The 12,140-nt window shown below is 39.7% G+C and overlaps 1 protein-coding gene across 4 annotated transcripts in view; it reads right to left on the bottom strand.

Moving 5' to 3' along the window:
• The window catches only part of Rragb (Ras related GTP binding B), a 34,195-nt gene that overhangs the window by 12,420 nt on the left and 9,635 nt on the right, over positions 1–12,140 (bottom strand). For 3 of the 4 annotated variants that reach the window (XM_048335872.1, XM_048335875.1, XM_048335876.1), the window contains exons 4-6: positions 11,802–11,885; positions 9,930–9,996; positions 7,064–7,286 (exon numbers count right to left, since the gene is read on the bottom strand). In XM_048335872.1, coding sequence (XP_048191829.1) covers positions 7,064–7,286; positions 9,930–9,996; positions 11,802–11,885 — 374 coding nt within the window. The remainder of the gene's footprint in view (positions 1–7,063; positions 7,287–9,929; positions 9,997–11,801; positions 11,886–12,140) is intronic. The other variant, XM_048335874.1, reaches the window with a different exon arrangement.

Genomic DNA, 12,140 nt, shown 5'->3' with positions numbered 1-12,140 from the left:
TTAAGTGTAACACATACCTTTAAGGATCAAAGCCATCCTCCACAGATACTTTCCATTTGGAAAACAGTTCTTAGCTAATGGAACTGTAATCCCTTTGTACAACTACACAATAATATTAGTAATAATAGTAATAGTATTAATAATAGTAATAACAGACAGCTCTTGGCCTTCTGCTAGACTATGGCACATGCAGACTGAACATTTAACTATCCCCACCAAGTTACCATGGGATCTGAGCTGCCCATAAAGTTAGGTATGTATGTATGGGGCTGAGAATGTGGCTTAGTGGTAGAGTGCTTGCCTAGTATGCATGAAGCCCTGGGTTTGATTCCTCAGTACCACATAAACAGAAAAAGCCAGAAGTGGCTCTGTGGTTCAAGTAGTAGAGTGCTAGCCTTGAGCAAAAGAAGCTCAGGGACAGTGCCCAGGCCCTGAGTTGAAGCCCCAGGACTGCCAAAAAAAAGTTAGATATGCACAGTAATACTCCTTTGCCAATCTAAAGTAATATATGAGACTAGGGTCAAGAAGGCCTTTAGCCAGGTATTAGGGCTAATGTCTATAATCCTAGCTATTAAAGAGGCTGAGATCTGAGGATTGAGGTTGGAAGCCAACCTGGGCAGGAAAGTCAATGAGATTCTTATTTTCAATTAACCAGCAAAAAGCAAGAAGTGGAGGTTTGGCTGAAATGGTAGAGTACCAGCCTTGAGAAAAAGAGCTAAATAAGAACCCAACATCCTGAGTTCAAGCCCCAGTACTGGCTGGCATGCACACATGCATGCAAACACACACACACACACACACACACACACACACACACACACACACACACACCCCTTCAGGCCACAACAAATAGGTTAAAAGAAGTGGCCAAAATAAAATGCTTGAGGTTCCTACTTAGGCTTCAATGCCTTTTCTTCCAGACTGCTCCTATAACTTTATGGAGATTTCCCTATAATCAGCTAAAGGAAGAGAAGACTAGAAACTAGGAAACTTATTCTAGGGATTTGCCTTCCCTCAAAACCACCATCCATGGACTTTACAGATTGCCCTATTCAATGCTTGGTTTACAGATGGATTTGCATGATGTGTACGTACCATCTAGAAGTGGACAGGGCAGCTTTACAGGCCATTGCTTAATTATCCTTCAAGAAAAGTGAGGTGAAATCATTCCACTGAACAGGACTTTGAGCCCTTTGATGGTTCAATTTCCTTGGAAGGAGTATCTAGTGCCAGGCATATAACTGTACCAACTCATGAGTTTTTCTGGAAGCTCAGGAACTTTGAAGGAGCCTACTCAGAAAATTGGTGACAAGAAGGTATATAGATAGATCTGAATGATGATCTCAGTAAAGGAGCATTTTAATAATCAAGTGGATAGGATGACCTGTTATTTGGATATCAGTCAGCTTGTATCCTCAACCACTCCTGTCACTGCCTAGTGGGTTCACAATTAAGTGGACATGGTGGATAGGTTGGAAGCTATAAGTGGGACTTTTATTCAACAAGGCTATCCTAACTATAGCCATTACCAAGTGACCAATATGTCAGTAGCCAAGACCAACACTGAATCCATGACATGTCACTATAGCATTGGTTCTAATCAAGGAACCCACTTAACAAATACAGTAGGAGAAGGGGCCCATGCTCAATGGAATTTCTTTGTCTTACCATGTTCCTGTACATCCTAAAACAGTAAATTTAAAAAATGGAGCAATGCCTTTTAAAGGTTTAGTCACATAAAAAGAAAGGAAGAGCCAGATGCTGGTGGTTCATGCCTGTAATCCTAGCTAATCCAAAGGCTGAGATCCCAGGAACAGGGTTCAACAAAAAAGCTGGAAGTAGAGATGTGACTCAGTTGGTAGAGGATTAAACTTCAACAAAAGCAGCTCAAATTCAGAGCTCAGGCCCCAAGTTCAAGCCCCAACACCCCTGCTCCAAAAAGGAGGGAATGAATGACAATGATGGCTCTGAATCTGATCAAGGTATATTGTATGCATATATGGACATGTCAAAATGAAATCTCCTTGTACAACTAATTGATGCTCCTAAAAAATGTGGGGATTTAAAAAAAAATAAAGTCTGTCACAGCATCCACTAGGTGGCAATACCTTCCAGGGCAAGGGAAACATTCTCTAGACAACTGTAAATGCTGTGACTCAAGAATCCAGTATGTGGTGCTTTTTCTTTCATCATAAGGATTCATAAGACCAGGACCCAGTGTGGAACCTCTTGCTATCTGCCTGCCATCACCACGAGTAGGAGATAAAGTTGTTTTTTCTTGCTCTTATCACTTTATGTTCTCCCTGCCTGCAGGAGTTATTTTATTATTATTAATAATAATAATCTTTAAGCAGTTGTACAAAGGTTTCAATTCAACACCCCAGGTTGCAATTCTAAAGGCAGGCAATACACAATTCTACCGAAATAGAGATTAAGACTGCCACTCAGCCACAGAGGGCTCATCATGCCTCTGGATCAACTGGCAAAGAAAGGAGTTACTATGCTGGCCAGTGTTACTGACCCTGAATATCAAGGTGGAAGCTGGACTGTTGCTTCACAAAACAGGTAAGGAAAGGTATCTCTGGAATACAAGAGATTGCTTAGGACCTCTATATCATACCTTAAAAGTGTTAAAACAAACAAACAAACCTATAACTTCTAAATATAGGCATTTCTGTTAATGGCCAGACCATTAGGAATACTAAGTTCTTTGGTTCAGCCCACATGTAAAGAACTACAATCAGCTGAGGTATTTGCTGTAGTCAAAGGGAATCTGGAACTGTAGAAGGTAGTTATAAACATCAGTTATGACACATAACCTGTTATACAACTATCATGAGTATTTCAACCCTTTTATGAATATATGCATATATTTTTATGAATATACATAATTATAAGCTGTTTTTCTTCTGGCTTATGAACATAAGATTTTATATACTTACATCTGAACATTTAACTTAAATGGTATTAAACACTACCCCAGGACTTTGCACGCATTTAAGGTTAAAAGGGTTAGTCTACTTATGATTGTATGCATGACAGTTGTATCATGTTAAATGGAAATATGACTTTGTTATTATCTTTATCTGGGGACCAAGTACAGTGTCAGTATATGAGTATGACAAGGAATGGAACATAATGGTTACTTTCACATGTTAACTTGGCTAGGTATTTGGTCAAACAATAATCTAAATGTTGCTGTGAAGATACATTTCAGATGAGATTGTCATTGAATTCACTAGACTTTGGGAAAAACAGAGCACTTTCCATTGTGTGGGCAGAGCCTTATCAAGTCATTTAAAAGCCTCAAAAAAAAAAAAAAAAACAGCTCACCCTACTTTCTAATTCTAACTGCCACATAATTCCCTGTCCCTAGCCTATCTGCTCTAAAGATTTCAGGCCTACCAGCCCCCACAACTGGTTTTGAGTCACTTCCTTATAATGAATACATATTGTCCTGTCTGTCTTTCTATACAGAGACATCTGACTGGTTGCTTCTCTGGAAAACCCTAACACACACACACACACACACACACACACACACACACACACACGCTTAAATTATATTTGAGGAGGCAATCTCACCATTTTTAAGCTTATCAAGAGTAAATCTTTAATGAAATTAAACATTTTCTTAAGTTTAAAATTACTTAATGAATATGAACCTAGTTGTAAAGCAGAGATAGGAAGATCACAGCTCGCGGTCAACACAGGCCAAAAGAAAAAAAAAGTTAGCAAGACTGTAATGTAATTAACAAGCCAGGCATGGTGATATATATTCCTGTAATTCCAGCTACAAACCTAGGTAGGAGGATTACAGTCTGAGACTGGCCATTCAAAAAACATATGACTCTATCTTGAAAAAAAGCACTAAGCCAGGCTGGGCACTGGTAGCTCAAACCTATAATCCTAGCTACTCAGGAGGTTGATATCTGAGGATTGGAGTTTGAATGCAGCCTGGGAAGCTAAGTCTCTGAGATTCTTATTTCTAGTTAACCACCAAAAAAAGCCAGAAGTGGAGCTATGGTCCAAGTGGTAGAGCACTAGCCTTCCGTAAAAGATACTCAGGCACAATGCCAAAGCTCTATCCCAGGACAGGCACACATACACACATAAAAACTAAAGCAAAAAATGGGCTAGAGGTGTGGCTCAAGACAGCATTTGCCTAGCAAGGCACTATGTTCACACCCTAGTATCATGTTTGTATATCAAGATGTTTATATTGGCATTTAGAAAACAATAACTTGGTCACTGAAAACCAAAAATGACTAAAATGTACATAATGAGCTCATTTGTTGAAATGCTCTAGCATTTTCTATTGCAATTCTAAGGACTTAAATTTTTCTCAGTGCTGGGAATAGAAGCTAGGACTTCATGCATACAAGGCAAGCATTCTACCTGCCACTGAGCTAAACTCTCAATCCTTGAAATGCCTTTTGTATGCATATGCTAATATGTGTATGCTAGTACTGGGGCTTGAACTCAAGGCCTCACACTCTCACTTGGCTTTTCACTGAAAGCTGGTGTTCCTCCATTCAAGCACTCCTACACTTCTGGCTTATTAATGGTTAATTTAAATAAGTCTGCAGACTGTTATGCCCATGCTGGCTTCAAACCTCAATCCTCAGATCTCAGCTTCCTGAATAACTAGGATTACAAGCATGAGCCACTGGGGCCCAGCTCTTGAAATTCTTTCAGACCGGAAAGTGCCTAAGACTCTTCTATATTTTGCCAGTCCTGGGGCTTAACTCAGGGCCTGGGCATTGTCCCTGAGCTTCTTTTGCTCAAGGCTAACATTCTACCACTTGGGCCACAGTGCCACTTCTGGCTTCTTCTTCTAAACCTAGGGCTTCATGTATGCTAGGCAAGCACTCTATCAAGCCACATTCCCAGCTTCCTTAAGACTCGTATCTCTAATTAACCACCCCCACCCCACCCCCAAAAAAACATCCAGAACTAGAGCTGTGACTCAAGTGGTAGAGCACTAGCCTTGGGCCAAAAAGCTCACAGGCAGTGCCCAGGCCCTGAGTTCAAGCTTCAAGATCAGCACACAAAAACGTAGTTTTCAATGCCAGGACTAGCTAATGAGGAGGGTAAGATCTGAGGATCATGGTTCAAAGCCAGCCTGGGTAGGAAAGTCTGTGACTTTTATCTCGAATTAACCACCAGAATGCAAGAAGTAGATCTGTGGCCCAGTGGTAAAGCACTAGCCTTGAGTAAAAAACAAAAGAAAAAAACAAGTTCAGGGACAACACCCAGGCCCTGTATTCAAGCCCCAAGACGGACAAGAAAAGTACTTTGAGTCAAATATAGAAGAAGCCTTCCAATGCTAATAGAAACAACAAACACTGGAAGCAATCCCTAATGGCAAGACAGCTATTGCCAAAGAAGTATTTAGTCTAAAAATATTCTTACTTTTGTATTCCAACTCAAGAAGGAACTGTATTCCTTCATAAGACAAATATATTCTAAAACTGCTTGCCCTAGTTTGACAGGACATATTAGACCTTAAAATTCCATCCTCTTGTACTGAACAAACTGACATGCCTGTCCTATAGTCTCATACCTAGGAATTTACTTTTTCTACTGTATCTTTTCTATAGTGGACCCTTGAGCACTCTCTGGGCTACTCAGAGTTTTTCTTTGTTGTTTTTGTTGTTGTTTGTTTTAAGAGACAGCCTGTTGATATCTCTTAGCTTTTTCTGCTCAAGGTTAGCACTCTACCACTTGAGTCACAGCTCCACTTCAGCGTTTGGAAAGTTAATTATAGGTAAGAGTTTCATGGATTTTCCTACCAGAATTGACTTTAAACCAAGATCCTCAAATGTTAGCCTCCTGAGTATCTAGAATTACAGGTGTGACCCACCAGCACCCAGCTGGGCTATTCTGGTTTATGATTGCTTTATAACTGGTTTTTGTAGGGGCTATGGCAATATTCTCCCTATTATGTTTTCTTTAAATTTATGTACTAATTCTTTCATGCAGAAGAAAAACAAACTGTCTGTACAATTATGTACATAGTGCCTGACAAAGCATGGTTGCTATTTAAACTGATGCATAGACATTTCCTAAATCAATCAGTCATGCTAATCTTTCCTCACCTCATTCCTGGTAGGTCTTTCTAGCTTTCACAGTAAAACAAGGGGAACAAAATATTTATAAAGTAAGCCAGGGGTAGTGTCTCATGGATGTAATTCCAGCTACTTAGAAGGCAAACAGGAGGATTTGGGTTTGAGGCCAACCTGGGCATAAAGTTAGAGAGGCCTCATATCAGCATCAAACCAGGTATGGTAGTTTATGACTATAAACTCAGCTATATGGGAGGCAAATACAGGAGGATTTCATTTTTTTTTCTTTTTTGGGCCAGTCCTGGGCCTTGAACTCAGGGCCTGAGCACTGTCCCTGGCTTCCTTTTTGCTCAAAGCTAGCACTCTGCCACTTGAGCCACAGCGCCACTTCTGGCCGTTTTCTGTATATGTGGTGCTGGGGAATTGAACCCAGGGCCTCCTGTATACGAGGCAAGCTCTCTTGCCACTAGGCCATATCCCTAGCCTACAGGAGGATTTCAGTTTGAAGCCATCTCCAGGAAAAAGCAAAGACCCCTTTCTGAAAAATGACAAGCTAAAGAGAGCTCTAAGTGTATGTCAAGTGTTAGAGTGCCTGCCTAGCAAACATGAGGCCATGAGTTCAAACCTCAGTACTACCAATAGATTAGATTAGATTAAATTAGATTATATACTGCTTAATAACGCCAATTCTGAAAATTATTTAAGTGAATATTGTCTTTCCCATACCACGGAAAACATAATCAAGAATTTCATTTAAGACAGGGTCTCACCATGTTTCTCAGGTTGGCCTTGAACTCATTGGCTCAACTGATCCCAGCTGGGACTATAAGCATGTACCACCATGCCCAGCTAAGAGTATTTGTTAAAAAAAACTGACAGGATTTCAGGCTAACAGGTTTTTTCCATAATATGAATGCTACAAATATCTATACTTCTACAAAAGAAGTATGCAAAGCATGTCAATCATTTGGTATAGCACCTTTCCTATTTCTTACCAGGTCCCGTTGATCCTCCTGTACCAAATCCATTTTGTGAACCAAGCAAAAGATTTTGGCATCTGGAGAGTTCTGTAAAATGGCTTCAAGGCATGACTGGTAATAGTGCATGTCCTTCTCTAGCTCCCGGCTCTCCACGTCAAAAACATAAATCAGAACCTCTACATTTCGGAAGATGTTGTCACGTTGGCTAGTGAAATAATTTTCCATGAAGGTGTCTTGCCTGTTGGGAAAAAATCTAGATAGTAAGCAATCCTTCAGTTCAATCACTCCTGCTTATGATCTATTTTTGTTAAGTGAAAAATAATCTACAAATTCAGTTTAGAGAGTAAATAGTAGCAAAAATGTTGGAGGATCTTATATCTTGAGCCACAATCTACAAACTTGTGCCCTCTCTGCCCAATCCTCATGTCCTAAACACACTGACATTGTCTGTTCCTCTCATGTCCAACTTGTACCCAATGGGGCCCTTGGGGCGGAGGGGGGGGCAGGGGGGACGTCGTGTGTATTGTGTATTGTGTGTGTGTGTGTGTGTGTGTGTGTGTGTGTGTGTGTGTGTTTGTGTTTTATGTGTCAGTCCTGGGGCTTGAATTCAGGGCTTGGGTGCTATCTCTGAGCTTCTTTTGTACAAGTATAGCTCTCTATGACTTGAGCCACAGCACCACTTCCAGCTTTTCCTGGGTAGTTTACTAGAGGTAGGAGGCTTATGGACTTTGCTGCCTGGGCTGGCTTCAAACCACAATCCTCAGATCTCAGCCTCCTGAGTAGCTAGAATCACAAGAATGAGCCACCAGCGCCTGGCTCCATGGGGCTTTTCGCATCTTGTTTCTCAGATGGTATTCCCATACCTCTTTGTCTCATTAACTCTTGCTTACTCCTTAGATTTCATTTCAATCTAGCCTTCCTCATAGAAGCAATCCCTGACTAGAGTTAACTCACTCATTATAGCCTCTTCTATCAATACAGTCTTATCATTTTCAGCATTGAATGTAAGTATGATTAGGTTTTTATTTATTGTTGTTCCAGTACTGAGGCTTAAGCTCAGAGCCTGGATGCTGTCCCTGAGCTTCTTTTGCTCAAGGTTAGCACTCTACCACTTGAGCCATGCTCCATTTCTGTCTTTTCTGTAGTTTATTGGAAATAAGAGTCTCATAGACTTTCCTACCCATGCTGGCTTTGAACCACGAGCCTCAGATCTCAGCCTTCTGAGTAGCTAGGATTACAGATTTGAGCCACTAGCATCTGGCTGTGCATGAATTTTAATTAATGCGTTAGTTCCCTAGACAGCAAGGCAATAATAACCCCATCACTTCTCAGCTTTCTTTTTTAGTACTGGGGTGCAGACTCAGGGCTCATACATTCGCTCAACTTGCTTGCTCAGCTGGCACTCTACCACTTGAGTCATGTATCCACACTAGTTTTTTGCTGGCTATTTGGAGATCAAGTCTGACATTCTTTCCTGCCTCGATTGGCACTGAACAGTGATCAGCCAGCTCTCAGTCTCCTGAGTAGATAGGGTTACAGGTATAAGCCACTAGTGTTCAGCCAATTTCTCATCTTGAAAAGAGTGTTAGATGCTCAGTGATCATTAGCTGAATAAATATTGTGCTAGCCAAATATTCTAAAATACATGAAAATTACATTAGTGATAAACTTTTAGCAGAATGTTATTCTTTGCATCTTAATCTGAATGCCAATTCCCAAAAGATTCTTTAGTTAATTTCTGAAGAGCAGAAAACAGTGGCATTGTATAGTAGGGAGAAAAGTCATGAATCTAGGTTCAACGTTGTGCACCTACTATTATTTAGTGGGTGACCCTCAGAGAATCACAATCACCCTGGAATTCAGTTGTCTTGTCTGTAAAAATAAATATCACATCTTAGTCTCAAAAGCAAAGGACGTGGACTAATTTCTTGGTATAATTAGAGAAATAGAAGCAATAATAATGATGAAGGGCTGCTAGACTGTTAAATGATCCATCTGCTGACAGGAATGGCATCATTTTCATAGAGACTAATTATTACATTATTCTTTCAACAAATATTAACTGAGCACCAATTCTATATTTGGCTGGGAAATAGAGAGTTGACAATAATATCTGTGATGTGCATTATATATATATATATATATCTTCTTCATCATCAAAGTAACCTTATGAGTTAGAACCATTACTGTCCCTCTTGTACAGATGAAGCTGGAGCTCAGAAGTCCACCTCCTGATCTATCCAAGATAACACAGCTAACAGAACTGAAATTAAACCCTAGCATAACTCCAGTGCTTGTATTCATAATCACTGGGTACTTACTATACAATGCTGCTTCTGCACAAAGATGCAGATAACCATAGGACAGAGAATAACATCAATATACAATCACAGTGAGTATGGGATATTTGCTGACAGCCTTGTCATGAGAGAAAATACTGTCTCCTTCTTGTCCAACAATGGGTAACTAACTCAGCCAGTTAATATATGCTCAGAGTCAAATTGTAGTACTGAGCCTACTTTTAGATAATTATGAAATAACTAAGAACAAGGTAGTTTGGTGTGATGATAATAAGACCTCTCTCAGCACTGGTGTTCACCCATCTGAGACACAAATCTAATTTATGTTCTTGTAAAACAGGGATTGTATACCCATACTACACATACTTAGATCAAGCATGGAGCTTGTATTAGAGCTACTTAAACACATCACACACAAAGGATATTTTCACAAACTTAGAGATTTTTATCCATGAAGAAATTTCTATCCAATGTACCTATTACAAGTGACAGTTCCTCCAAATGTATCTGCTACGCTGACTGTACAAGATGCCATGGTTATTATAATCAATTTCACCAACAAATAAGCAGATGGTACTTACCCACCACAATCCCATAGGTTCAAAACCAGGTTTCCCAGAAATCGGACATGAGAATGTTCTACATCAACTGGAAGACAAATACAATAAATCTAGTAATTGAAGAAAGCACAGTAAAATTTAAGATAAGCAAAGCACTAGCCCATGGAATTTAGAAGGACCAAAGAGGAGTGAAATGCTCAAAGCCACAACAAGAAGTTGATTTTCAGCTTAGTAATGGTTTAGTGGCAAGACTGGCACACCTAAACTAACTTCAGCTATTGAATTGGTTCCCATGTAAGTTATTTTACATTTTAGTAGTTTAGTACTCAGCACAGAAACAATCTCCAATTGTAATATCAATGTTAAAATTTAACATGTAAGACAATGACATAAACCACTTAACAGATGATCCCTGTTCCACCTGCCCTTACCAATTTCCCCCACAAAAATAAAACAACAAAAACAAAAATCAAACATAAAACAAACATAAGACATTGAAAAACTAGTTCCTGTACATATTTCCCTTCCAGTTAATGATGCTACTTTTCCCCATTTCTGACTCTTCTGTTCACATTCAATTCAATACTAGTCCTTTGTAATCTCCCTTAATTCCATTCTTTACTTAAAAACCCATCACCATCATTAAGGAAGGCCCTTTTCATCTCATGCCTAAACTGCTACTAGAGCTCCATAACTGACCTTCACACCAGAAAGTCTTATCCACTTTACATCCTCCTAAAGGCTACTGGCATGTTCATCTTCTTAACACTACTTTGAACATATCACTCCCCATTCAAAACACTTTCAATGGTTCCTCCAAGCCTAAAAGGGCATTCAAGGTCCTTTACAATTTGGCTTCCAAGCTATCTTTATATCCCCCCAATAATTCACATTAAAGAAGCCTTTCACTTCAGCCCAATTCGGTTTATTCACAGTCCTCCCAAATCCCACTAACTCCCCAACCCTAAACATACTTTACATATCAGGGGTCGCAAACTTGCTCAGAGGAGCCAGGGCAGCAAAGGTACACCCTCAAAGCTGGCCACAGAATATTGGCTCAAGGTTACCAGACCTTCAGGGTTTTTTTTTCATTAGTAGTAGGAAATGCAGGTTTTTATGGAAACTTTTACATGTGACAACTAATTTCAATTTTTCTTAAACAATACACAGACCAAATTATAGGCCTTACTCAGTACAAAGACTATTTGTTTGCGACCTCTGTCTCACACTTCCCTCCCCCTGTACTTAGCCTATTCTGTTGTTCTGCTGGAAAGCCCTCCCCATTTTCCTTTCAAAGTTATATTTGTCTTAAGACCCACAGAAAATCCCACCTCCGCTGAAAGCCCTGCCTGGAAATCCCCACTTACCAGCCTCTCTCCCTCTGAATCCATCCAAACATTTAGTAACAAGCATCTACTCTCTGCCAGGCACTTAAACATTCCCAATGAATAGATAAATTTTTATCCCCAAAATTTCTCAAAATCTATTAATTATTAATCTACACAATTTTATGGGACAGATTAATCACATAATATCATTTCTTCTATGACTACCCCCAAGCTGTTGCTTTGACTGCTAGCTAACTTTTGCGCACTTTTATCTTCTTATAATCTAGATCACAGCCAACAAAGTATTATAAAATAAAACATAAACATTTTGGAGCCAAAGGGACCTTAGTTCAAATATCAGTTCTACCTCTGTGTGACTTTGAGTGAGTCATTTAAGATCTGGGTATTAGCTTCCACTCCTATTTTAAAAAAGAAAGAAGGGCAGAATACTGACCTCCCAGAATTACTGGGAGGATTCAATGAGTGCCTGGCACATAGTAGGTACTCAAACTACTTCCCTTCTCCCCTTTATTTCCCCCTCCTTGGAAAAGGAATCATATCTTACATGTCTTTGTATTTCCAACAGAGTCTACGAGAGAGTAGGTGCTCAAACTGCTATTAATTTGAAGACTATGTATACGGTCTAGTACTAAAAAAAAATGGAAAGAAGTGCTACTGAGAAAGGGAAAGACAATAACAAAAGAAGTGACAGGATTCAGTGACTTTTAGATATGGGGCACATGGGATAGAAATCTGGTTTCTATTCCCATGTCATAGCAGTAGCTTTCATCCAGTGACCAATGGCCCCATTACCAAATCCAGTGGACATTATAGTCCTTGTCTTACTTTCTGCAGTATGACACTGTTGACTACTCTCTTTCTTCTCAAAAAAACTTCTCTTCTC

Source organism: Perognathus longimembris, chromosome 28 (assembly GCF_023159225.1).
Source record: "Perognathus longimembris pacificus isolate PPM17 chromosome 28, ASM2315922v1, whole genome shotgun sequence".
Classification (NCBI taxonomy): domain Eukaryota; kingdom Metazoa; phylum Chordata; class Mammalia; order Rodentia; family Heteromyidae; genus Perognathus; species Perognathus longimembris.
The sequence above is the reverse complement of the archived record's forward strand: the minus strand, read 5'-3'. Positions and strand labels throughout refer to the sequence as shown.